Genomic DNA, 27,914 nt, shown 5'->3' on the forward strand with positions numbered 1-27,914 from the left:
TGTCTCTTTATCTACAAGGGGGGTGTGTTGCAATATCTACAGTGGGTGTGTGGCACTATCTACAGGTGGGCTGTGCAGCACTATCTACAAGGAGGGCTGTTTGGCACTATCTACAGGGGGCTGTGTGTGGCAGTATCTACAGGGGGCTGTGTGGCACTATCTACAAGAGGAGGCTGTTCATTACGTCACCATATAGTCTCCCTAGCCTCAGTTATACAATCTGTTTTAGTCAAGCACATTGACCTTTAATTAATTTTCTTTTAATCTATTGTTATGTTAACTACCTTATGTAACTATATTGCTTGTAAAATGTACAAATTGTTTTATGCTCGAGTTACATAAAAAGAATGTGATTTTTTTTTACACCTCATTGATTGGTAGAAAAAGCAAACGTGGCGGGCAAAAGGAGATGTCGGGAAAGAAGTTGGGGGGGGGGGGGGGCGCCAAACGAAATCTTTTCCCTGGGTGCAGGAGAACCTAATGAACTACCTCTGAAATACCTATAATGCACTGCAGTACTAGCTACCAGGAACTTGTACAAGAAAGACCACTCATGACTGCTGAACCTGTGAGAATTAACATTTCACTAATTTGTCCTGCAGAAAAAGGTTAACTGACCTGGCCACCCCTCTCTGCACTGCGCTGTTAATAGTACGGCACCACTTCGCACTATTACAACGCAGGGATATCGTGGTCTCAGGATCCCAGCCTTAGTGCTCCCTCTGTATGGCCATCAACGCCCCCATGACGCGATCATGGATTGCCAATGGGTTTCTTTGGCAGCCAAGGGCCCTAACAAAGGCCCCTAGGTCTACCATAATCGTGACCCTGATGCAGAGTTTATTAGGCTGTCAGTAAAACACTAACATGAACTAATACACTGCATCATAGGCATCCGTCACAGTCATCCAGTAAAAAAAAATTTATAACATGGGAGTCTATGCCCCGACAACTTCTGACGGATGCATTTAACGAAGGTATACTTTTTTTGTATGTTTGTTTGACATCTCGCACCATACATCTCTTGATATGTCAGGTTTATAGATAAGTTAGGGAAGGACTCATCTGTAGGTTTGGCTGATGTAATACATGATTCCGCTAAAGTAGAAATAGCTTGTTACAGCGACCCTCTACAGTTCTTAATAGGGGGGTCCCGAGCGAGGAATGCCCCCTCTGACATCCTAATTCCCATATGGACAGAGTTTGTCCAAACAACAATTATATTTTCATTGATTCGAGAGTGGTTAAGACAAGTTACACAATCATTTCATAGACTTTCTCCCTTTAGGAAAGCCAGGTGGTTATCTCAAGTTCAGAATTAAATCCTTTTAAAAGCTGAATACATATTTATTAAAACCCAAATCACATGTTCACAGTTTAGGAAAACCAATTAGCTGTCTCCCAAGTTTACAAGTCCGTAAAAATATACTGCTTTCAAGGCAAGAGGAGCAATAAAATTAAAGGAGCTGTCATGTAATTGAAGAACGATGGGCAGATTTATAAGGGGTTTGGATCTAGAATGTGCCAACAAATTCACCAAATTTTGGCGCTAATTGGCACAATTTGGATGTTTGCACCTCACCAGACTCTTTTTAAAAGTGTCTAAACAGGGGGTGGGGACTAAGCAGTAAAGGGGTGTGGCTTAAAATGCGCCAAACTAAATCTAAGCCAACCAAGAGTTGGCATCAGGAAAAGTGTCTAGCAAGATACATTACATTTATCATGCAGCATGCACCACTGTGATCATTTTGGTGCATCTTCTGACTGCCTGGTCTAAGTTTACACTGACTAAAATCTTAGATAGAAATAGTAAATCTTCCTAAATTTGTTCAAGAAGGAGTTTATGCTCTCCCCAACAAGAACTTTCATAGAATTAAGTCACCATTACACTCATGCTACTTGTCAACCAGGCTCCAGTCTCTATACTCCCTGAATCCAGATTCTGTCTGACGACTCAGCGATGCCTTTCAGGCTGTATACAGAGGCTTGCCAGGTACTCCTGCTGATTCAGCCATGCTTCACAGGTCAGGTGAGGAAGGACGGGAGCCCAATGTAGTGGAGAATCTTTTCACTCACATGACTTCCACCACCGTCCAAGCAACAATGATTAAGTACAGGCATACAATCTTATGCGACTGCTTCTGAATGACTCACCTTGCACCAATAAGGTCTAAGAGATGTTGCCACCTTTCGTTAACTTTGCTCAGTTTGTAATCTATCTCTGATGCCTTGCTCTCATGGCTGGCCTTGGCGAGTCTTTCCCCCATTTGCTGAAGTTGCATTTTGTTTTCCCGGAAAACAGCAATTTCCTCCTGGTAGTCCTAATTAGTACATAAAACATAATTTTACAATTACATTTTTTTATCACTGGATAAAGCTGGGTTATTTCTTTAAACTTCTTAAAAGGGGTGTCCAGTCCTAAGAAATTGTATTGCCTATCCCCAGGATAGGGCATCAATATCTCATCAGCGGGGTTCGACTCCTGGAACCCCCAGCCGATTGTTTTTAAGCAGCCGCAGCCATCGTACGAGCGCCGTTTCCCCTTCATTTGCTTTACAGCTCACACTGAATCGCAGACATACTTGTAGTAGCGGTTCACAGTATTACAGCCTTCTACATTGAAGTGAATGGGAGATAGATGTAATACTGTGAACTGCCGCTATAAGTATGTCGGCGATTCACAGTGTGAGCAGTAAAGGAAATGAAGGGGAAGCAGCGCTTGTACGAGGGCTGCGGTCGCTTCAAAACGGTTGATCGGCAGGGGTGCCGGGAGTCGGACTCTGACCAATAAGATATTGATGGGTTATCCTGATGATATGACATCAATTTCTGAGGATACTTTGATAGGATACATTGGACTGGAAACAAACTTTTCATCTTCATCTCTAGTCATTATGGCGCATATATAATTCCTATTATTACAGTCTGCATAGCTGTATAATGTAATGTAGTGTGATTTTTTTCTGAAGAAAACCAATTTGGACAACCTCTTCTAAATTAGGACACACTGATGATCAGCTAATTGCTTTTGGTCTGGCTGATAAAACCCTGTTAATCAGTGGTTACCGCTGGGGTAAGCTAGGGGCGGGCTAACATTTCACCTGCACTGGACCATGCAGGTATAAAGTGGTATTACAGAGTGCCCATTCAAATGAATGGGAAACAATGGAATACATGATCTTGCTAAGTCCTCCAGAAAGGGAGACGTGTTTTGCAGCAACATTTTGCTCTGGCTATCTTTTCTATGACATCCAAGTACGCTAATAGATAGCTAGAAAGATAAATCTTTGAATTGCCATTTATAAAGCTTTGATAAGTATAATGAAATTTGTGGTAAGTAGAGTACCACATCATATATATATATATATATATATATATATATATATATATATATATATATATATATATATAGGAACCATACACAGGAGCAATTAACTCGAAATAACCTTTTTAGCGTTCCAAAAAGTTTGAGGGAATCTGGACAGGAGTTGTTTAAAGAGGCTCTGTCACCAGATTTTGCAACCCCTATCTGCTATTGCAGCAGATCGGCGCTGCAATGTAGATTACAGTAACGTTTTTATTTTTAAAAAACGAGCATTTTTGGCCAAGTTATGACCATTTTTGTAGTTATGCAAATGAGGCTTGCAAAAGTCCAAGTGGGTGTGTTTAAAAGTAAAAGTCCAAGTGGGCGTGTATTATGTGCGTACATCGGGGCGTTTTTAATACTTTTACTAGCTGGGCGCTCTGATGAGAAGTATCATCCACTTCTCTTCAGAACGCCCAGCTTCTGGCAGTGCAGACACAGCGTGTTCTCGAGAGATCACGCTGTGACGTCACTCACAGGTCCTGCATCGTGTCAGACGAGCGAGGACACCGGCACCAGAGGCTACAGTTGATTCTGCAGCAGCATCAGCGTTTGCAGGTAAGTAGCTACATCGACTTACCTGCAAACGCCGATGCTGCTGCAGAATCAACTGAAGCCTCTGGTGCCGATGTGTCCGACACGATGCAGGACCTGTGAGTGACGTCACAGATCTGCACTGTCAGAAGCTGGGCGTTGTGAAGAGAAGTGGATGATACTTCTCATCAGAGCGCCCAGCTAGTAAAAGTATTAAAAACGCCCCGATGTACGCACCTAATACACGCCCACTTGGACTTTTACTTTTAAACACACCCACTTGGACTTTTGAAAGCCTCATTTGCATAACTACAAAAATGGTCATAACTTGGCCAAAAATGCTCGTTTTTTAAAAATAAAAACGTTACTGTAATCTACATTGCAGCGCCTATCTGCTGCAATAGCAGATAGGGGTTGCAAAATCTGGTGACAGAGCCTCTTTAAGTAGGACATCCCCTTTAAAGAGGATCTGTCACTAGTTTATTAATTCCCTATCTCCTAACTAATCTAATAGGCGCAATGATGCTGATAACTACGGTGTTATTTTTTTTCAAAAATGTTAATTTGCAAAGTTATGTGCATTTTTCTAAATATGCTAATTTGTTTATACTTGCCAAATGGGAGGTAACACGTTCTCGTCACTCTATAATTAAATAATAGTTATAAGATACGTGTCTTCATGTTTGAAAACAATTGCGGACAAAAAGTGAAGGAGTTGCTTGCAGTGCCTCATCAGATTATGACTAAGAGTGAATGTTCTCTGGAATCCTGGGCGGTGTAATGTTTCTGTATGACACTGTCCAATCAGCATACAGCTTCTCCCCTTTCCCTGCCCAGCAACATAGGGTAATCGTATAGTATACAGCTTCCATTCCCGACTGTGTATTCAACTGGTGATATCTCCGGTTCTTTCACAGCCAGAACTGTAATCCTGGTGTCATATGAAAGACTAGAATCTCATCTTTCATATGCCACCAGAACTATTCTAGGTGGTCCACAGTCCAGCCTCAGTTTCTCACACTGTGTGAAGCAGCTTCATGCTGATAGGACAGCGGCAGAGGCTGTGATGTAGCTCCACCTCAGGAGAATCGCTGGTGATGACACCCACTTGTCTAGTATAGCCTTATTTGCATATTTAGAAAAAATCTCATAACTTTTAAAATAATAAACATTTTGGGACATAAATTTCACTATCATTATCAGTGTGTCAGCACCTATCAGATTAGCTAGGAGATAGGGCATTACTAAACTAATGACAGAACCTCTTTAAAGGAACAGTGTCACGAAAAAATTTTTTTTTACATCAGTTTGATTTTAGTGTTTTATTAAAAACGTTTATATTTATTTGTGTGTTTGTGTTTTACTTTTTTTTATTTTTGAACTTTTTCTTCCCTATGGGGGCTGCCATTTTTTTTCCATTTCTGTATGTGTCGATTAATGACACATACAGACATGGAATACGGCAGCTACAGTCCCATAGTGAATGCGAACAGGGCCACTTCCATTCACTATGCTGTACGCCGTCTGTGTGGGAACGGCGCATGCGCCGCTCCCACACAGTCCAAGTTGGACTGTGCGCCGTCCGGCGCCATTTTCCTGTAGACCGGAAGTCGCGGCCGGACAGTAAGATTACTACTTCCGGTCGCGGCTTCCGGACTTGTGCACTTGGAGCGGCGGTAGCAGACGGAGCGGACGGACCGGAGGGAGCGGCGGCGACTGGAGCAGGTAAGTTATTTCTATGTATGTTCGTGTTTTACTGTGTGTTTACTAGTGTATGTTAACCTACTACACTGTGTGTTAGCTCAAAAAATGGCGACACACAGTGTAGGAGGTTTGACCGTTCAATCCCCTCGTTTCTTCCGGCACTAGCCAGGATAAAGGAGGGGGGGATTCTGAGAGCTCACTAGAGCGAGTGAGTTTTCCCAAATTTTGCAGCATAAAGCAATGTGGTTGCTTTACCACATGCAATGCTGCAATTTTGGGAATTGCTCCATCTAGTGACCAGCACTGGGAAATATTATAAATTAGAATCTAATTTATAATATTTCCTGACTCGTGAAAAAAATTAAAAAAATTAGAACAATGTTTAATCACCTATACACTAATTGTTTAACTAAAAAAAAAATACATTTTTTTCTAGCGTCACATTCCCTTTAAGTAGCATTTTGAGATATATGTATTCTATTTATATTATAGGATAAAAAAGCATTTTTAGAGCAATTAGCCGGCATTATAAATATGTTGGGTAATCATTTATAAAAATTACTTAAAGGGGTTGTACAGGTTAAGAAAAACACAGCACCACACCTGCCCACAGTTTTTGTTGTGGTATTGCAGCTCAGCCCCATTCCACTTCAATTGAGCTAAACTACATTACCAGACAGCCATAGACAGATGTGGCACTGTTTCTTGAAGAAAACAGCCATGTTTTTCTGACTCTGTATAACCTCTAACCAGTGGCGCACTTAATTTACTGTATCATGTTTTTGGGCTCATGAATAAAACAAGTAATTGTTTTTTACATTCTTGATTTGATGATGTTGGTACCTTTTTGAGCTTCTCAATCATTTCTTCAATGCTGATATCCCCATTTTGAGAGACTTTGCTTTCCATCTGAGTCAGCCACTCGCATAGCTCTTTGTTCTTTTCATTGAAGATAGCCCACTCATTTAGCCTCTCACTGACTTGTTGCCGACGTACGGAGACCTTTAATTAGAGAATACAGAGATGACTCACAAGCTACTTTTTGTTTTCCTACACAAGGGGTTAAAATGTTACCTGATGTACTGGAAAAACTACAGGACTGGACACGTTGCTCACAAATAACAATAGCTACTGAAACAAGTTCATAGACGTACCAGCCGCGTACTCAGAGATTCACACCGCAGTAAGTATCGTTCATAGACTTACCAGCCGAGTACTCACAGATTCACTCCGCAGTAAGTATCGTTCATAGACATACCAGCCCAGTACTCAGAGATTTATTCCGCAGTAAGTATCGTTCATAGACGTACCAGCCCGGTACTCACAGATTCACTCCGCAGTAAGTATCGTTCATAGACGTACCAGCCCGGTACTCACAGATTCACTCCGCAGTAAGTATCGTTCATAGACATACCAGCCCGGTACTCACAGATTCACTCCGCAGTAAGTATCGTTCATAGACGTACCAGCCCAGTACTCACAGATTCACTCCGCAGTAAGTATCGTTCATAGACGTACCAGCCCAGTACTCACAGATTCACTCCGCAGTAAGTATCGTTCATAGACGTACCAGCCCAGTACTCACAGATTCACTCCGCAGTAAGTATCGTTCATAGATGTACCAGCCCAGTACTCACAGATTCACTCCGCAGTAAGTATCATTCATAGACGTACCAGCCCAGTACTCACAGATTCACTCTGCAGTAAGTATCGTTCATAGACATACAAGCCGCGTAGTCACAGATTCACTCCGCAGTAAGTATCGTTCATAGACGTACCAGCCCATTACTCACAGATTCACTCCGCAGTAAGTATCGTTCATAGACGTACCAGCCCAGTACTCACAGATTCACTCCGCAGTAAGTATCGTTCATAGGCGTACCAGCCCAGTACTCACAGATTCACTCCGCAGTAAGTATCGTTCATAGACATACCAGCCCCGTACTCACAGATTCACTCCGCAGTAAGTATCATTCATAGACGTACCAGCCCAGTACTCACAGATTCACTCTACAGTAAGTATCATTCATAGACATACCAGCCGCGTACTCACAGATTCACTCCGCAGTAAGTATCGTTCATAGACGTACCAGCCCAGTACTCACAGATTCACTCTGCAGTAAGTATGTGAACCCTAAATAGCCAGCCGTAGTCTCCTCAGAATAAATGTGTCTCTGTGCATAATTTCGTTTTATGTACACTCTATGATAGTACATTTCCTGTTGGTTTCACCTCAAACGAAGACAGGAAACTACCATGTTATGCTCTATAATTGTGACATCCTGGCGACATGAAACAGGCAGAATGCAAACTTTTAAGAAGTTTAAAAATTTCCTTTTTTATAAAGGTGGAAAAAGCTGATCTGTAACCTATTATATATGTGCACAGTGCAGATTTTTCTGATAGCACTATATATTACACCACATACTGTGTACTTTATACTTATTGCAAGTAGCCATAAAACAACTGTTGCTAGCTTAGTCCTTCGGGTTAGAAATAAGGATGCTATGATTTTCTTGTTTATACACTAAAGTTACAGTAAGTGCTTAATGATATAAGTATAAACTAATGGTCACTGGGAAATCATTACCATTGCAGTGCTCTTCAGACTATAGCATTGCTGCCTATGAAAATGATTTGCTGCCTTCAGTGGTGACTAGCAGTATTGCATGTGTCAAAGTAAGATACTAAACTGCAATAAGGAGGCATCCACATCATCAGAAATCACAGGGACAGTGAATGGAGTTCTCCCTATTAACCATTGTTTTTTGCAATAACATCACCAAAACATTAAAACATCTTTATCTGGGATATAGGTGGTGCCATTCACATTTTACAATTAAGTTGCCTCTCAGACATGTTGTCTCTATACAGCCATTTGACCATATGTCCTCGATGATAGAAAGAGCAGGTTTACTGATCCACCAGTCTTATTACCTGATGACAAAGTTCTTCCCACTGTCTCTGCAGCAATTCAATGCGCTCATTAAGAATGGATATATCATCTGCATTGATGAAGGGGGAAAACGAGTTCTTCAGTTCTGTCAAATGAGCAAGGTCTTCAACCCACCCTTCAACTGCATTTTCAAGCTCCTACAGAGAAACATTACAGTGACCACACGAAATATATATATATATATATATATGTGTAAAACAGAAGCATTTATTGCTATAAGGGTATACTCACACGCTAGACTAAAAACGTCTGAAAATACGGAACTGTTTTTAGGCGAAAACAGCTCCAGATTTTCAGACGTTTTTGAAGCAACTCGCATTTCTCGCAGCGTATTTATACAGCCGTTATTGGAGCTGTTTTTTAATGGAGTCAATGAAAAACGGTTCCAGAAACGTCCCAAGAAGTGTCCTGCACTTCTTTTTCGCGGGCGTCTTTTTACGCGCCGTATTTTGACAGTGACGCGTAAAATTATACCTCGTGGCAACAGAACACCGTAAAACCCATTGCAAGCAATGGGCAGATGTTTGTAGGCGTAAAACGCCCGAATTACGTCTGAAACCACTGCATTTGAACATACCCTGACAAGTAACCCTAATAAAAATCAGAATTTGTCCAAGCTCCCTGCAGCAAATTCATATCGGACCTGCAGGTTAGAGGTTGTGTGGTAGAGGTTGTGTTAGAGGTTCTCTGTGTACCGCCATATTACTCTGTGCAGCGCCATATGGGGTAATATTTCTGTAATACGACATCCGGTGAAGCATTGTATATTCATATGGTACGAAATCAGAGACATATGCAGGTATAATAGGGCACGTCACTTCTATTGGAACTCTATTACGGCTCTGTACGTATGGTTGTATATTTAGTCAAGATCCCTTCCTTGGCACTAAATTTATGATTTCTGCATGGAGCTGTAACATGGCCGTGTGCAGGGTTCTTCAAAAAAGATCTGTCACGTTCATTCATAGAAAGCTGTCAATCAATCTGTGTGGGCGGGGATTCCTGGACTCATGGCTTGACTGCTTGAGTCCGGGCAGCACTGTGTAAATTCTGATCACGTGTGGGCTGGAGCTCATTGTTTGGAAGTGAACATGTACCTCATACTGAATGCATGGCTAAATCCAAGACACTATATTAAGAACTTGATCTGAATGTCTGCATCGATCAAGATCTATAGGGTTAACTGCTCGTATACTTTGATGTAGTTATTGTCTACATGCAGCTTCAGCCCATTCAATCACATAATCTTTACAGTATAATTCCTTTAAGACACTGAGTTTTTGTTGGTACTCCAAAATCTTTAGACCGATGTTATATATGCTGCTTTATTTGTTTCCTCTGTCTCTTCTCATTACTTTGGTACCTGTCCTCCAGCTTATACAATGACCGAGAATCATCTTGCTACTTCCTGTATTATGTTCTATTACATGTAGTCAGGGTAGTCACCAATACAGGAAGTCGCTGACAGCTTAGAAGAAGGCATCAGAACATGGAGGACAGGGATTTGAGTAAAAAAATGTAACGTGCCATGTTATTTTACTTTTACTAGATTACAGAAATGTGTTTTTATAGGTAGAAACAGACTAAAACTCAGTGCATATACATATGAGAACCAGCCAGGTCTTAAATATCTCCTGTGCATAGTGCACAGTGCATATACATATGAGAACCAGCCAGGTCTTAAATATCTCTTAGACCATTTAATTTGCATTATGTCTGGGTACCACTTATTAATATTGATATCTTGCACTTAGTTGATGTTATTCACATACGCAACGAAGACGTAATTTTGCTTTGATAATATGTATTTCTAATTGGTAACTGACAGCAGCAACATAATACAGTCATTATCAGCCTTTTCCTGTTACCAATTGCCATGGAAAGAATAAGCATATAATGCAATATGATGATAGACTGCACTGATGTCTAAGCCTCCCACATAGAGCATCATGAAGCCCACGCTCTCTTTGCTGCATCACTGGATAGTACTGCTGTTTACCTTGCAGCGGATCTGTTCTGTATGGAGCTCATCGTGGTGATCAGGGAGAAGCTGAGAGATGTTTTTCCTGAATGTCCTCAGTTTCTCCAAGGATTCTGCTATTCCCTTGTCACACTTCTCCCAGTCCTGAAATTGCAGAGGTATTTCAATTTTGTCATTCTCTATATGTGATTCTGAGCCTACGAAGATTTTGTGTCGGTGCTCGGTGATATAGATGCACTGCAGAGCAATTTACATAGTCTCTGACATAGTGTCCCTGTAGAAACCTTGCAAAGTCATGATTTATTCTAAGGCTACCGGAAAATGTAGAAACATATAGAATACATAGAATCGCTGTACTCATATCATCTGGTTTATTTTTAAACAGTATATTTTCCAACAAATCATATTAATATCCAAATCCATAAAAGAAAATACTTTTAATAGCTTAACCACTGTATGCTACGGCTGCACTGGAATGTATGGATAGTAATGTTTAGGCTGTAGACAAAGCAATTGTCATGATGAGTTAAATGACAGATCTCACTTGATCTTGCCTGCACATAGAGCTAATCTATAATAAACTGTTTGACTTTCTACCAATTCAAAAACAGTAGATTTCTATTAGAAAGAATATGCACGTACTTTTAAGAGGAACGCAAGCTGCTTCTTCTGTTCTTCCAGTCTCACTGTGGTGGCCTTCCATCTCTCTTGAATGTCAATGAGTTCTGCCTGTAGGGAAGCCTCTGCCTCGCTGTCAGCAGAGAGAAGTAGCTGTTTCCCAGCCTCCACAGTAAGGATGTAGCTCCCTTGCTGCCTGTGGAGCACTCTGTCTCTAAGCTGTAATACCAAAGGAAAATATATAATTTCCTGTTAATTATATAGCACTGACATATGCTGTAGAGTTGTAGACAGGTTGTATTCATATAGATCTCTCTTCTCACAGGGGAAATATTTCCCTTCTACTAGGTGCATACATAGTATAGCAAATTTCAGTCAATAAACCCACAACTATTATTTTGAAATGCAGGAAATACTCGGAGTACATTGAGGAATCCCAAAATCCATACAGATGGTGCAATGGACGTCAGTGCTTCAAGACAACAGTGCTAACCACTGAGACACTATACTGTTCCAGTCCCACTTGAATCAATAACGTTTAAAGGGGTTTTCCAAGGTGATAAATATCTGATTGGTGTGCTCCAGCGACTTGGACCCCCACCAATCACTAGAACGGGCTTGCTTTGCCATTCCTGGGAGCCCCATAGGAATGGACCAGTAGTGCGAATACTCGACCACCACTCCATTAATTTCTATGGGGCTGCTAAGCGCGACCTTCCACAGTCCAATAGAAATGAATGGAGCAGTGGCCAAGTATGCGCAGTACCACTCCATTCATATGGGGCCCCCAGGAACGGCAAGGTACTGTAGGCCTGTTCTCATGATCGGTGTGGACCCCCACCGATCAGATATTTATCACCTATCCTGTAGGTGATAAATATTGATTATGGGAAAACCCCTTAATGTATAAAATTTTCTGAAAAAAGCCTAATTTGCAGTTATGCTAATAATGACCAATGTTATAAGGTCACAACTGAAAATAAGCAAAAATGATCAATACTGATTTACTTGTTTATTGCTTCAACCCACACGCTGCCAAATTTAGCCAACTGTAAATAATTAGGTATTATTAGGTATGAACGGGTGTTGTAATGAGCACTGTAACCTTTATCTGCAGGATACAATATACAGTAGCTATAACAAAACTGACAACTATCCAAGGCCAAATTCATTGCTCAATCTGCTAAACCGCATGGAGGTCTAGGTGCACTGATAGTGCTTTTGTTCATCCCATGGTTTAAATAATAATCGAAACCATATTTGTTCAGATCAATGAAAAAGATGCTGGTTTATCCTGTAGTTTGAACACTGAAGTACTAAAACTGTTTGTGGAAGAAACATATACTGTATGTAGGGCCCAAAATCCTACTTTCCTGTATGTGATAGGATTGCTGATTTAAACAAAGACAATCATATACCTGTACTTCATCTAGAAGGGTTCTGGCTTGTTGGAGTGGTATGGGGATACTTCCCAGGCCAGTCACTGGCTGATAGGACATCTCCACCAGCCATTTGCGCAGCTTTTCTGCCATCTCTCTGTAACGCTGCCATTGACGTATCTGGCTATCAATGATCCCTCTCCTTTGTTGAGCACGACGGATTACTCCTTGCCACTGATTACTCAGCAGGGTCAATTTAAGGTTAAATTCATCCCTATGAGATCAAGGTGACAGGGTTAGGATAATGTGTACAAAGAGTCCTGACAACAATGTTCTACCGTTTACTCATTAGGTAAAATCATAATGATTTTATGTGTAATAACGGAGTTTTTTTTGTTCTCAGAAAATGCCTTTTTCTCTTTTAAGACATAAGAGTCTTATTACTGAAGGCCCATGAAATGACATAAAATCGTAAAAAGACCTGATAACGCTATCACATTCAATACATTTGTAATGATTCTGTACCTATCATCCACTTGTCCTTGCTCAAGAAGCCTTTGTCCATCGGCAATTATTGAATGCAAAATCTGTTGGCGGCTGAACATTTCGGCTTGAAATAGCTGACAATGGAAAAATACAGGTTAATGGCTGTCACGGATATGTTCCGTAAAGTGTAGCATTGGTTTGCTAGATATGCAGAAGTGGAGGATTTGGCATGTGGTGCCCCAGACATTAACTGACCTGTCACCAAATTAAGACGTTGCCACTCTGGGAAATGCTTTTATGACAGGCAGTATAACATTTCATCAGAAATTCCATATACTAAAACCGGTATGTAATGCCCACCTCTTGTCAAAACATTGTCACAGAATCCCAGAGAAAGGCAGAAGATGGCATTTAGAAAGAGGGTACAACCATATATTTCAACAAACTTTTATAGATAGTCAGCTCTTGTCGTCAATCCTTACAAAGTTCTGCAGATTTTAATGGGCTAAAGAGTCTACTTAAATTGAAATGAAGGTTGAGTAAATACATTGCATTACTTATTTTTCACCAGTCACGAGTTACAACCTGTTTTATAGTCTGGACTGCCTTCACAAGCCGGCACACTGCTATTGGAAACAGTCACACCCCTAACAGCTTAGCTGAGCTCTTATAATGTAGTGGGACAATATTTTTTTCCGTACTATTCCTGGTTTAAAGACTACACATCCCATAATAAAAAACAGAAGTTTAGGACATTAAGATAACAAGGAATGCTGAGAGATTTCAGCTCCGAAGCCTGCAAAATTTTGAATGCACTCGGGACTATAATAAAGGCCGTATTTAAAAATGAGTACAGTATAAGTAATACAATGTATTTACAAAGTTACTCAACTTTTAAAGTAGATTAATTCTACATGTGAACGATAAAATATTGATAAAAGGGAACATTTACTTTGGGCCTGTTCGCATCACCGTTTAGGATCCGTTCAACCTTTCCGTCAGAGGAACCGGTGAACGAAAAGCTGAACGGAAACTATAGCTTCCATTTGCATTACCATTGATTTCAATGGTAATCTTTCCGATACAGTGGGTTTCACATTGTTTCCGTTTCGTAAAGTTTCCTTTTTTTTTTCATAGAGAGAAGTGCAGGAGAAAAGGTGGATCTTTTCAGGGGCGCTTTTTTTTTTTTTCATGGAAACAATAGGTTAGTCGACTGCGGAATTGTTTCCGTGAAAAAAATGGAAACTTTACGGAAGGGAAACAAACTCAAACCAACTGAATCGGAAGCATTACCATTAAAATCAATGGTAATGCAAACGGAAAGCTATAGTTTCCATTTGGCTTTCTCTGACGGAAAGGTTGAATGGAACCGATGAACGGAACCCGAACGGTGATGTGTACAGGCCCTTTGTATAACTGTCTTCTCTCATTTTGCTTACCTCATGTGCTCTCTGCTGCTCTAAAAGACTCTGGTAGTTTCCAGGGATCTCCACCGCAAGTTTCTGCTCTGTCTGGATCAAGAACTCCATCCACGTTTCACATTTTTCCAAAAAGGTCTGATGATGTAGTAGGAATGACTGTAATTTGCTGTAAAAAAACAAAAACATGCAGGTTATTCTGTGTCAGTCCAACATTCTGAAAGTTTTCTAGAAGAACCAATTGACTAATAGACCTACAGTAAATTATAAAGTGATACAACATAGAAAGACTTAGCCAGTTCTAGTTATATTTTGTGTTAAAAAAAATAAATATAATTTTTATAATTTTATAAATATCACATGCGCAACTAAATCCAGTTAAATTTAAGCAATAATAAGGCAATAAAAATACATTAACCAGAATTTGCCAATGTAACACTGCCACTAAAATCCCAGGCTTACAATATGGTTCATAGCTTTGTAAAGTCTCAGTTTAATCATTTTTCAACGGTTATAATTTATTTTTTTATATAAAATAAACCAATCCATCAAAGACCATGTGAACCAATAATTTTGAAGTAAATTAAGGCTACGCTATCCTGTTCAATATATCAATATGTTTGACATAAAGTTTGCAGTGCTTGTATTGCAAATGTCCATCAAATGCGTATGAGTAAAACCGGACTGGATTAGAAGATGACTTTCACTGCATGTTTCTTCAACATATATAGTCACTGTATCCAGATGTTCACGTCAAATATGGCCATTGTGGCCCAGAGCCAAATAACCATGGCACTCACTGTCACTGCAGTTTTTTTTTATTGAGCAAATCGCAACTACGTCAAAGGGGGAAGTATTGAAGAAATGGAAATCTGACAATGTTTTTTATATTTCAATTATATTTTCAATGATATGTCTCTAGATTATAATATTTTATCAGAATACTTTATTTGAACGGTTACAGTCACAACTGGTCGTCGAGATGAAACTACAACCTGTGTGTATGTAACTTGTCTCCAGACAAAACAAGAAAACGGACAAGAGATCAATGCCATAAAGCAATATATAATTATTAATCTTACCTGAATCTTTCTGTTGTCTGAGATGAGACCATTGTCCACGTTCTATTCAAACATTGCATGCGTTTGATTTCCTTATCGTTTAGTGGTAGACGGTAACCTAACTCATTGAGACGATCCAAGTCTGGAGCCAAGCTGCTAAACTTTAACATCTGCCTCTGCAACAAAGAAATATAATAGAACGGTGAGCCAATCCATCCTACATAGGTGTTCATTCATAACCAAGGACTATAACCTTGTAAACTTGCTTACTTTGAGTTCCTCCATCCTCTCCTGAATTGTGGAGAGGTCTGAGGATCGGTTCGGGTCCTGTCCATTTAGAACTTCTCCTGCTTCTAGAAGCCACATTTCAAGGTCTTCAAGGCTCTTCACAAATGTTTCATAATCTAAGACACCCGCCTGGAGCAAAAACCAGTAATGTCTTGTTAGATATCATGTTCTTATATAGTAGAGTACAGAATATATTTGCAAGTATAATACCTAATGTCCTATCTTTTGCATTTTACAATGCATAAAAGTCATTTTCTTTTTGATTAAACGTAACTTTCGCAAAAGTACTTTGCATGGAAATTAATATTAAACACTAAATGTAAATAATTTTTTTAGGTAACATTTTGGTAATTTTAGGTAAAGGTAATGTTTAATACTACATACACCTTCCAGCTGTGTATCCTAAAGAGAGTTCCACATGAACATTTATCATTACAGAGTTGTTTGATATGCAACATGTTCAGTCATTGCACACCAGTTCTGGCCATGGCCTGTGGGAGGCAGACGCACATGTTATGTCTAATCTTTTTATAGAAGTGGTCACGAAGATGGTCATGGGGAGGCTGGGGATCCAGGATAGGAATGGAGTCTCTAAGTAAATTCACTCAGTTACTATCAAGTTAAACAATATAAGTTAGTGCCTGCTCACATCACCGTTCATTTCCGTTCCGGGGTTCCGTCGGGTGAACCCCGCAACGGAAAGTGAAACTGACAGCACAGCTTCCGTTTCAGTCACCATTGATCTCAATGGTGACGGAGACATCGCTAATGTTTTCCGTTCGTCACCATTCCGGCTGGTTTCCGGTTTTCCGACGGAAACAATAGCGTAGTCGACTATGAACGGTGATGTGAACAGGCCCTTACTTCCACCACAGTTCAGAAAATGCTCAGCCCTTATGCTAATAGATACTGTTTTATATCACCTGTATATCATAATCAGACCCTGGAGCTTAGTGTATTGAATCATGTTAAATCAATGCACCTTTACATATTAATATTTTATTTCATTATTTAAGGAGTTGACCACCTGCTGATAACCCCTTGTGGGTACACATGTAGATACAACACTAGGTCTTGCTAACTACAGCCACAGAAATTCTATTATCTTCCATATTTCTTGAGGTGGTTTTACACAGGCAAATTTTCCCCTGGAAAATAAGTGCCATGTCGATCGGGGCTTGTTTGCTACATTTAAACGTATGCATCTTGTCTGGAGCACATCCCCTTAATACACGGGGAGACGTGCTTCCGTCAAGCAACAATTTTTTTGGGCCGCATAAAGATCTGATCTGCCGACAAATGAGAATTTGCTAGTTTGTCAGTTGATCGCGGCCCTGATGAGGGTAATGATCGGGAACGAGAATTCGTACGAGTGCTCGTTCACCTGATCATTGACCCATGTAAAAGGTCCTTTATACAGGAAAAAGTTAATGCACTGTGGTTCTGCATGAAAAAAAAAGTGATCAAGAGAGGTCCCTGAGCTTCTAAGGAGCAAAATGGTCAAACCGTAAAAAGTACTTAGGCATGCCATCAAGCAAAATAAAGGATATGTTCATACACATATATACATTCTAACAAAACTGTATACCTGGAGGATTGCCTGTTGGCGTTGGAGTGCCTGATCCAATACTGACAAGCGCTGGCTCAGGGAAAGGTGATCGGATAGGATGGTTGCGGAAGCAGATGAATCTACCTGTTGTTTAAGCTGCTCTCCTGTCTCCTGGAGAACAGCCAATGAACTTTTAGCAGCACACAAGTTTTTCAAAAGAACCTGAATGAGGGATAAAAAATACGATGAGAGAAGAGGCAGAAGGAATGTTGACCTACCAATCTTCTGATCTCAATAAACATAAACCTGTCTAAATGAGTTTTACCGTTACTAGGTGACTTTCAGACATTACTTGGAGCAGAAACCAATCAGATTGCTACTTTAATTTTCCAAAAAGCTTCTGAAAAATGAAAGCTAGAACCTAATTGGTTCCTATGTGTAACTACTCCCCTTTTCATTTTGCACAAATTTTCATAAATCATAAGTAAAAAGTCGCACATCTTGGCACACGCTTGTTTTGCACAAAAATGTGCTACTGTTTTCACTTTTATGGCACTTTTCTAAAATAAAGTGTTTGGAGCTTGGAATAAGGGGGTGTGGCTACTGTAGCCCGACAAACACTACAATTTACATTAAAAAATTGGCGTGAATTAAAGAAGAAATCTACGCTAGCTCATAGCGTGCGCCTCATAAAAAATATGAGACATCTTACTACAGCAGGGTTCAGTCTAAGGGCTTATTCAGACGAACGTACGGACCTATGTTAGTCAATAGGGGCGTTCAGACTGTCCGTGATTTTCACGCAGCGTATGTCCGCTGCGTAAAACTCACGACATGTCCTATATTTGCCCTTTTTCGCGCATCACACACCCATTGAAGTCAATGGGTGCGTGAAAACCACGCACGACACACGGACGCACTTCCGTCTGCCGCGCGTGATGCGCGCTACAGTAGTCAAAACTATGAATGAAAACAGAAAAGCACCACGTGCTTTTCTGTTTACAAACATAAAAACAGAGTGTCATAATGATGGCAGCTGCGCGAAAATCACGCAGCCACGCATCATATGCTGCTGACACACGGAGCTTAAATTGACCTTTTGCACGCGCAAAATAATGCACACGCTCGTGTGAATCCAGCCTAAGGCCGAATTCAGATGACCGTAGTATACGTCCGTGTGACGGCCGTTAAGACAACGACCGTCACACAGACGCATGTATTTCAATGGGGCAATTCACACGGCCGTTTGTTTGGATCTCTCGATAGACTCTAGTATTAAGGGATCGGTGAAAACGGGACTCACACGGGGGCAACTCGGACATGAAAAACGTCTGAATTCGGCCTTAGGCCCCATTCAGTTCTTTTGGCCGCAGACACCTTTCCGTATTGCTACGGATAGGTGTCCGTGCCGTAAAACTGTACCGCAAAAGATAGAACATGTCCTATCTTTTGCGTTTTACAGGCCGTACTCCCATACTTCGGCGGCCGGCCAAGCCTGCAATCGCGGGCCGTGATTACGGGCATGTCCGTGTGATTGAGGCCTAAATCTTGGATTGTGTTTTACAAACATAGAAAGATTTTTTAAAAATACCGAAACGTAAAGTTGCAATAGTGCACGTAAAGGAAAATTTACACTTTTGTGTTTCCTTTTAAATACATTTATATTTATTCACATACGTTTATTAAAGGAGTTCTAAATCTCTATGTAGTCAACTGTCTCCATGAATGAGCAAAGCGGAAGCTGCATATATAGATATCTATATAGGCGGCTTGTCCGTACAGTAAGCTGAATTGGCATGTTGAATATGCAGTGTCGGTTTCCGAGATCTCAGGGAGGGGAATTCATTTTTAAACAATGTTAATAGCAAACTTGTATATATATATATATATATATATATATATATATATATATATATATATATATATATATATATGTATATATACACACGATGTTTGCATCATGATTGTGTATAAAATGAGTGCATACAATGTGAATGGGAAAAATAAACAATTTCTTATGTACCCACGAGGTAAAAAAAAGTACATACACTGCATTCTTGTATCCAGGTAGTGATCTCTTCATCTCCTATGTCCTTGTTAGCGGCGGTCTTAAGTAACTGGTTGGTGCGATCTTCTTGCAGTTGAACGCTATTTGTACATTGAATGCAGAAATCTTTGTATTTCTGCCACATCTGGAGTAGAGTCTTGCTTGAGTGCAGTTGTTCTGCGATATCCTCTAATAAACTATTCCATCTTAAGACATATAATAATAATAATATTAATCCATTAGTCAGTCAATGCTAATAAATATTATAGATTATGCATCAATACTACTGAACAACCACTAAGGGTATGTTCACACGCTAGCTGGCTTTTACGGTTGAAATGACAGCCTGTTTTCAGAAGAAAACAGCTGCGTCGTTTCAGCCGTAAATGCTCCTCCTCGTAATATACGAGGCGTCTGTGACGCTCGTATATCTTGAGCTGCTCTTCATTGAGTTCAATGAAGAACAGCTCAAATTACGTTGCAAAGAAGTGCCCTGCCCTTCTTTGCCGAGGCAGTCAATTTACGCGTCGTCGTTTGACAGCTGTCAAACGACGACGCGTAAATTACAGGTCGTCTGCACAGTACGTCGGCAAACCCATTCAAATTAATGGGCAGATGTTTGCCGACGTATTGTAGCCGTATTTTCAGACGTAAAACGAGGCATAATACGCCTCGTTTACGTCTGAAAATAGGTCGTGTGAACCCAGCCTTAGGGTGTACTGCACGTAAATACCAGTGTTTTTTTCAGCAGCTTTACTGGAATGGTTGTTTTAGAATACCACAATGGCAATAAAATCATGGAAAAAACACATGTATTTACATTAAACCAGAAAACCAATTTAATGCAGAAGGACATCAAACTCTACCTGTTTTTCCCAGCATTACTAGTTTTTCAATGCTACACAAAGCACTGCTTTTATGTTTTTTTTAAAAGAGCCTGGGGAATTAGCTATCTAAGTAAAATGTCAACGAAAGCATCTCACTGTCTTAGAATAGTTGGCCCTACTTTTACCTGTGTTTGAAGAGGTTCGTATACATTGATCCAGACTTTCAGTGATGTTTGGAAGGAGTAGCTGAAGTGCTTGGAGTGAAGAAGAATGTGATTTAAATAGAATTTGCTTTTACCTTGTAGTGACCTCTTTTAAAGTGCTCTTCAGTGTTTCTACCACAGAAGAATTACATTCATTTAGGAGCTTGTTGGTTACAGAACCAAACTTGTTTAAAACGGCCTCGTGCTTCTCCAGCTCTTCCTGTAGACTCTGTTAATGCACAACAAGAACTCAAAACAGTTGATGGAAGCAAAAAAAGGGGAGAGGTTTGGCTAGAACTAAAATAATGATGTGCTTACAATCCCAAAGATTGGAAAATAACCGTAGGGATATGATGCTTAGGGTCAGCCTACTTAGGTTCAGTCTACTAGACTGGACTAAAGACACCATAGCGATCTAAGTCCGGTTCAGGAGAACTGCAAGAGGTCTGGGTATTATGGTCCAAATGCAGATGCTAAAATGTGCTTATATTACAACCATGTGATAGCGGCCTAAGGAGGTTAAACATTAAGCCTCAACTGGCATTAATATAGTTGGAAAAAAGCATGAAAACAGTTATTTATGGGGAATTTTCACACAACATATTAGGTAACAGAATAAATACAGGTATCAGAATCTCTACATTCAGCTGCAGGAATGCTCCCATAATAACTTTAAAAATTCCTGCCCTTATTCATGTTTTATTACAGCCTGTAGTGACTGACTAGATCTATTTACGCAAATATTTTCATCCGCCAGTCTGGAAGAAAAAATTGTGTTGGAGTAAATTGCGCCAACTTAATTAAAATGCGCCCTTTGGACTTCCTAAAGTCAGAAAATGAAATCTACACCTGATGTTGCACCAAAATTATGCCCATTTTCTGGCTTTTGTAAAAAAAAACAGGCACAAAGCTATTGATAAATTCTCCCCTAATAGTCCGATAGTCCCTCTCACCTGCAGGTTGTCCACTTGAACTTTCACAGCTTCCATGGATCCTGTCAAGAGCCGGAAGCGGGACAGGGAATACCTGGCTTCCATCAAATAGCTGTTTAGCTCTTCATAAACCTCCTTGTAAATGCTCCACTGATCAAGTACCGACTGTAACAATATCTTCAGCTGACACACCTAAGAAAAACAATAGAGACATAAAACAAACATGACTTTCTTCTGCTTTTTTCTTCTTTGTCCATGGCTTTAGGCGAAAGGAAGAACAAAAGATTTGAATTTTTGGTAGCATTAAGCTTTTGTAACTTCAGTCCCCCTGTTCTTGGTTATTTACACTGCTGTTCAGTCCACAAAGGAGAAGTGACTGGACCAAAAAGTACATTGTACTTCAGAGAGATTTGGCTGGCAATAATTTGTCTTATAATTGTGATTGAATATAATCCAACAGGTACAAAGGAGACAACAAAATACCGTATGGAGAGGGCAGCTAAAGAGAAAAAAACTATTTATTATTACAATACGCAGCCGGTTAAATTTTTTATGTTAAAACTCTGCAGGCAAATTTTAGAGGGAACAGCTGAGGTATAGAGAAGAGTAACATAAAATATTTTTTTAAAACACTGCTATCCAAAATTAATATCAGAATAAAACGTCAAGAATTAAATTTTCGATAAAGCAATAATGTCCTCAAGAGAAGTGCAGTCTCTGTAAAGCAGAAACAGGTGATTATTTTCATTTAAATTTCATTTGCAAATATAAACTTCGTGAATCCACATTTATAAAGTAAACATATTGTGGGCAGTAAAAAAAATGACCAGGCAAAGAATGAGTACAAAAAAGCGCCAGCATCCAAAACAAAAATAATAGTGGGATGCGTGGTGCAAGTCTTCACATGGGCTCCGTCCAAATGGCCCGCACATTAGGATCAGCAAAAGAACGACATAGCACTCACGACTCAATGCAAAAAAAGTTGAAGATGTACAATATGCTTGAGAGAAGGCGGCTCACTGCGGAGCTGAAACGTTGCATGACCGGATTAAATCCCAAACTTTTTTGCATTGAGACGTGAGTGCTGTCTATTTCTTTCTTCTGCTAAGGCAAACAATAAAGGATGAGCCTAAAGCCCTGTTTATATGGTATTGTATGTAATATAAGTTATTGGCATAACTAATGCTGTGTGCTCCCTAGTAATATCAATGGCAAATTATCAGCTAGATGCTGCTAGGTATTGATGTTTTAGGAAAGAAGAATAGGGTAGCCTGACCTAAAAACAGCCAGCAGTACTAGCATTTTAGCTGCTCCTTTCAATTTATAATACAAACCGAGCTCTCCTATAAAGTTGATAGACACAAGTGGCGTCCAATAGAAGACTGTAAGCACGAAATATCGTAGAAGAACATGAATTCTTCAAAAGTACAGTATATCAAGAAAATGTTTCTGCTTTTATAAAATATTTTTTATTGCTTAGATGGTTTCTTTGTATATTAAAAGAAGAAGCGGTTACAACTTTCTTTTTGAGAGTTGCAATTGGAATATGCCGAAATCTCTGCATTGCACGTGAGGGATAATACCTACGTTATCCACCTCTGAAGTGAAATTATGTTACTCTTACTATATTTTTCAGAACTTTATACATCTAGGGAACATGACGCTATGTTCACACGCTAAACAAAAAATGGCTGTAAAATATGGAGCTGTTTTCAAGGAAAAACAGCCTCTGATTTTCAGCCGTTTTTTTATGCATTAAGCATTTTTTTTATGTGGTTTTTACGGTCGTTTTTGGAGCTGTTATTCTATTGAGACAATGAAAAACGGCTCCAAAAACGGCTCAAGAAGTGACATGTACTTTTTTTTTTACAGGGAGTTCTTTACGTGCCGTTTTTACAAACGGTCGCGTAAAAAAATGCCCCGTGGGAACGAAACGCCATTTTTCCCATTGAAATCAATGGGCATATTTTTGGAGGCATTGAGACCACGTATTTTCAGCCATTTTTTGGCTCGTTTACAGCCCGAAAAACGGCTGAAAATAAGTTGTGTGAACATACCCTGAGACTTACCTTGCTAGGATTAGCTTTTCAAAACTAACCACGGCTCAGAGGAAGAAACATGATGCCCCTATTTCTATGGAAGAACTGATAGCAGTTCTAAAGGAATCAGCTATGAATAAGGGGGTTTTATTAATTGAGTTAAAAATAAATTAGATGCTTCATTTGAGTTGGGTGATTTGCCCCCTTCAATGTCCACTAATATTAATACCCAAAAAGGGAAAGGATGTCCTGTTGTATCATCCCATATCTCTGCTTAACTGCGACGCCAAACCGTTGACAAAAGTACGAACAGATTGATGACAGCTATTTCTGATTGGGTCTAATGGGACCAAACTTGTTTTATTCCCCATACTGGTAACGGGATTTGTGAAAATTCTCTGATGAATTATGGCAAAATACCTTGCGGTCTATTCAAGATTCATCACCTAATTTTAACCACAAAAGGTACAATTTATGTTAGTTCACAGGCTACACTATACACCATCTTTTTATTTAAACATAAAATTAGATTTAGTTTTTCCCCTGGTGGCACAGGTATAAGGTGGAAAAGGGCAATTTGCTGTACATGGTGAGGATATGCCAACAGTTAGGAAGTATTGGACTAGTAGGTTATCTGTAATTAAAGGTAAATTAAACTGAATTGTACCATTAGACCCGTTTATATGTGTCCTGGGGAATACCACAAATTTTGACTCCCCTTCTGTGCAACTTATCTATATGAATTAGATTTCATACAGAAATATACTTCACAATAACTATGATTGGTCACGCAAACTTATACGTTTGAGATGAGCCCTAGCGACTCACGTCCTACTCTGCCTGGTTATGGTTATGGTCTAGTTTATTTGTATACGTTTCTTTTTGATTAAGCCTCAATTATTAAAAAAAATTCCCCCTCTGTCTTTCCCTCTCCCCTCCATGTATCCTCTGTGCCTAGTGTGTGATATTGTTGTTTTGCTATTTTTGTACAGTACCACTCTGTAATTATAAGAAAATAAATAAAGAATTAAAAAATATATATTATGTTTGCTACATCAAAATCAGGGCATCGCCACCTTATAGACACTGTACACTGGGCTTGATTATAAATATGACTGCAGAAACTAAATGGTAGATTTACCCCTTTAGTCAGATCACTGCTTTAACATTGCACCCTGGATTAAAGTGAACCTGTCAGGTGATTTCTGCTGCCCTATCTGAGAGCAGAACATGAGTGGGAGAATATATTTGTTTAGGAAGCAATGTAAGTTCATGGCACAGGAATCACCCAGAAATTCAATGATCTAAAGTTCAAGACTTCCGGGAAGTGTAATCAACTCCTTACTATGAGAGCAGCTTGAGCAGTCAAAAAAATTAGCGTTTTCATAAATGTCCAATTTTTTTTTTTATACTCACTAATCCCAAAAGGAAAGAGTTTAAGTGTATCTTCACATTATAACATTTTACGATTAAATTATACTTCGTAAATACATTTCTTTACTTATTTTGTCCTGATTTACAACAAACTTGTTAAACATAACCCTAAGGGTCTATTCGGATGAGAGATGTTCACGTCTGGGTGCTGTCAGAGTGACAGCACCCGGACTGAACACTGTCCCATTCATGTCTGACTTTCTGTACGGACCATCGGTCTGTGCAGAGAAAATGGCAGCATGTACTAGTTTGGTCTGATTCTCGCATTAGACTCTCTCATTCAAGTCTATGTTTGTGAAAAAAACGGACCGAACACTGATGCTATCCGAGTGCGTTCCGTTTTTCTCCTGATGACTTGCGAGGAGATGCTAAGAAAAAGCAGGAAGTTATTTTGACAGACGTGAAAAACCGATGATCACTGACGTTCAAAAATTATATACGGAGTGCACTTTGACATAATACTGATTCAACTCTGATGTAAAATTGTAATTTTTTTCCCTGAAAAAACGATGACAATTTTTACATTGCTCGTCTGAATACAGCCTAACAGTCTTATAATGCAATGGGCCAAGTCGCTGTTTCCTTATAAGAATACTATACAGTGCCTGGTTTAAAAACTACATTTTCGAAAAGTGAAAAACTCTGTGCAGACATCGAGTCAGCAAGAAATGCCGGGGAATTTTAACTCTGAAGGAATCAGGATTGTGAATACAGTTATGGGTTATAATACAGACTGTAACTCAGGATCACTGTAAGATTACTAATGTATTGAGAATGCTCAAAACATAACGTGAGCATTTTTTGTTTGTTCAGGATGGAGCGATCAGTACCCATGTCATGTTAAAAAATTTAAAAAAATTAATGGCACTCGCTGCCTACCACATGCAGGCTTTACCCAGTGTACAAGTCACAGGTCTCAGTACAGTTCATTTGTCATGACTCACTTGTCTTAGAAGCTTCCTGTCTATGAATATTCACATAAGAATCAGAACACTGACCTTACAGTCCAAATTTGCCCAAGACTGATTTAGTTCACTGAGGGTATCCATAACTATCGCAGTGGCTCTCTCTTTTTTATTCTGGAGTAAGGAAATTCCATTTTGCCCGACCTTCTCTAAATCTTTTTCTTTGGCCTTGACAGCTTCTTCAAGTTCCTGGAATGAATCGAAAGAAAGGAAAACATTACAATGTAGAATATATATATATATATATATATATATATATATACACACATATATATATATATATATATATATATATATATATATATATATATATATATATACACACACACATATATATATATATATATATATATACAGTGGAGGAAATAAGTATTTGATCCCTTGCTGATTTTGTAAGTTTGCCCACTGTCAAAGTCATGAACAGTCTAGAATTTTTAGGCTAGGTTAATTTTACCAGTGAGAGATAGATTATATAAAAAAAAAAAAAGAAAATCACATTGTCAAAATTATATATATTTCTTTGCATTGTGCACAGAGAAATAAGTATTTGATCCCCTACCAACCATTAAGAGTTCAGCCTCCTCCAGACCAGTTACACGCGCCAAATCAACTTGGTGCCTGCATTAAAGACAGCTGTCTTACATGGTCACCTGTATAAAAGACTCCTGTCCACAGACTCAAATAATCAGTCTGACTCTAACCTCTACAACATGGGCAAGACCAAAGAGCTTTCTAAGGATGTCAGGGACAAGATCATGGACCTGCACAAGGCTGGTATGGGCTACAAAACGATAAGTAAGACGCTGGGTGAGAAGGAGACAAGTGTTGGTGCAATAGTAAGAAAATGGAAGACATACAAAATGACTGTCAATCGACATCGATCTGGGGCTCCATGCAAAATCTCACCTCGTGGGGTATCCTTGATCCTGAGGAAGGAGAGAGCTCAGCCGAAAACTACACGGGGGGAACTTGTTAATGATCTCAAGGCAGCTGGGACCACAGTCACCAAGAAAACCATTGGTAACACAGTACTCCGTAATGGATTAAAATCCTGCAGTGCCCGCAAGGTCCCCCTGCTCAAGAAGGCACATGTACAGGCCCGTCTGAAGTTTGCAAATGAACATCTGGATGATTCTGAGAGTGATTGGGAGAAGGTGCTGTGGTCAGATGAGACTAAAATTGAGCTCTTTGGCATTAACTCTACTCGCCGTGTTTGGAGGAAGACAAATGCTGCCTATGACCCAAAGAACACCGTCCCCACTGTCAAGCATGGAGGTGGAAACATTATGTTTTGGGGGTGTTTCTCTGCTAAGGGCACAGGACTACTTCACCGCATCAATGGGAGAATGGATGGAGCCATGTACCTTCAAATCCTGAGTGACAACCTCCTTCCCTCCACCAGGACATTAATAATGGCTCGTGGCTGGGTCTTCCAGCACGACAATTACCCGAAACATACAGCCAAGGCAACAAAGGAGTGGCTCAAAAAGAAGCACATTTAGGTCATGGAGTGGCCTAGCCAGTCTCCAGACCTTAATCCCATCGAAAACTTATGGAGGGAGTTGAAGATCCGAGTTGCCAAGCGACAGCCTCGAAATCTTAATGATTTACAGATAATCTGCAAAGAGGAGTGGGCCAAAATTCCATCTAACATGTGTGCAAACCTCATCATCAACTACTAAAAATGTCTGACTGCTGTGCTTGCCAACAAGGGTTTTGCCACCAAGTATTAAGTCTTGTTTGCCAAAGGGATCAAATACTTATTTCTCTGTGCACAATGCAAATAAATATATATAATTTTGACAATGTGATTTTTATTTTATTTTTTTATATAATCTATCTCTCACTGGTAAAATTAACCTAGCCTAAAAATTCTAGACTGTTCATATCTTTCACAGTGGGCAAACTTACAAAATCAGCAAGGGATCAAATACTTATTTCCTTCACTGTATATATTCTTATAATATTGATAGGAATGTGATAATTTTAAGTAGAAAAATCTGACTTTTAAGTGTTTTGTAGAGGAACATCGCCACAGGGTCATGTATTCTATGACGGAGTTTATGTTAGAATCATTTTTCCTCCACTTCATCTTATTTTACTAATTTTTTCTCCGAAAATTTTTTTAT

The 27,914-nt window shown here is 39.6% G+C and overlaps 1 protein-coding gene across 8 annotated transcripts in view; it reads right to left on the reverse strand.

Annotated features, from left to right (window-relative positions):
* Positions 1-27,914, reverse strand: part of SYNE1 (spectrin repeat containing nuclear envelope protein 1) — a 498,487-nt gene that overhangs the window by 65,469 nt on the left and 405,104 nt on the right. For all 8 annotated transcript variants that reach the window (XM_075862881.1, XM_075862877.1, XM_075862879.1 and 5 more), the window contains 15 exons: positions 25,819-25,974; positions 21,369-21,539; positions 20,511-20,644; positions 19,387-19,591; positions 17,378-17,560; positions 15,772-15,918; positions 15,523-15,677; positions 14,462-14,609; positions 13,062-13,156; positions 12,576-12,810; positions 11,182-11,376; positions 10,558-10,683; positions 8,540-8,695; positions 6,446-6,604; positions 2,155-2,321 (listed from right to left, as the gene is read on the reverse strand). In XM_075862881.1, coding sequence (XP_075718996.1) covers positions 2,155-2,321; positions 6,446-6,604; positions 8,540-8,695; positions 10,558-10,683; positions 11,182-11,376; positions 12,576-12,810; positions 13,062-13,156; positions 14,462-14,609; positions 15,523-15,677; positions 15,772-15,918; positions 17,378-17,560; positions 19,387-19,591; positions 20,511-20,644; positions 21,369-21,539; positions 25,819-25,974 — 2,432 coding nt within the window. The remainder of the gene's footprint in view (positions 1-2,154; positions 2,322-6,445; positions 6,605-8,539; positions 8,696-10,557; positions 10,684-11,181; positions 11,377-12,575; positions 12,811-13,061; positions 13,157-14,461; positions 14,610-15,522; positions 15,678-15,771; positions 15,919-17,377; positions 17,561-19,386; positions 19,592-20,510; positions 20,645-21,368; positions 21,540-25,818; positions 25,975-27,914) is intronic.

Source organism: Rhinoderma darwinii, chromosome 4, assembly GCF_050947455.1.
Source record: "Rhinoderma darwinii isolate aRhiDar2 chromosome 4, aRhiDar2.hap1, whole genome shotgun sequence".
In the NCBI taxonomy this organism is placed as follows: Eukaryota; Metazoa; Chordata; class Amphibia; order Anura; family Rhinodermatidae; genus Rhinoderma; species Rhinoderma darwinii.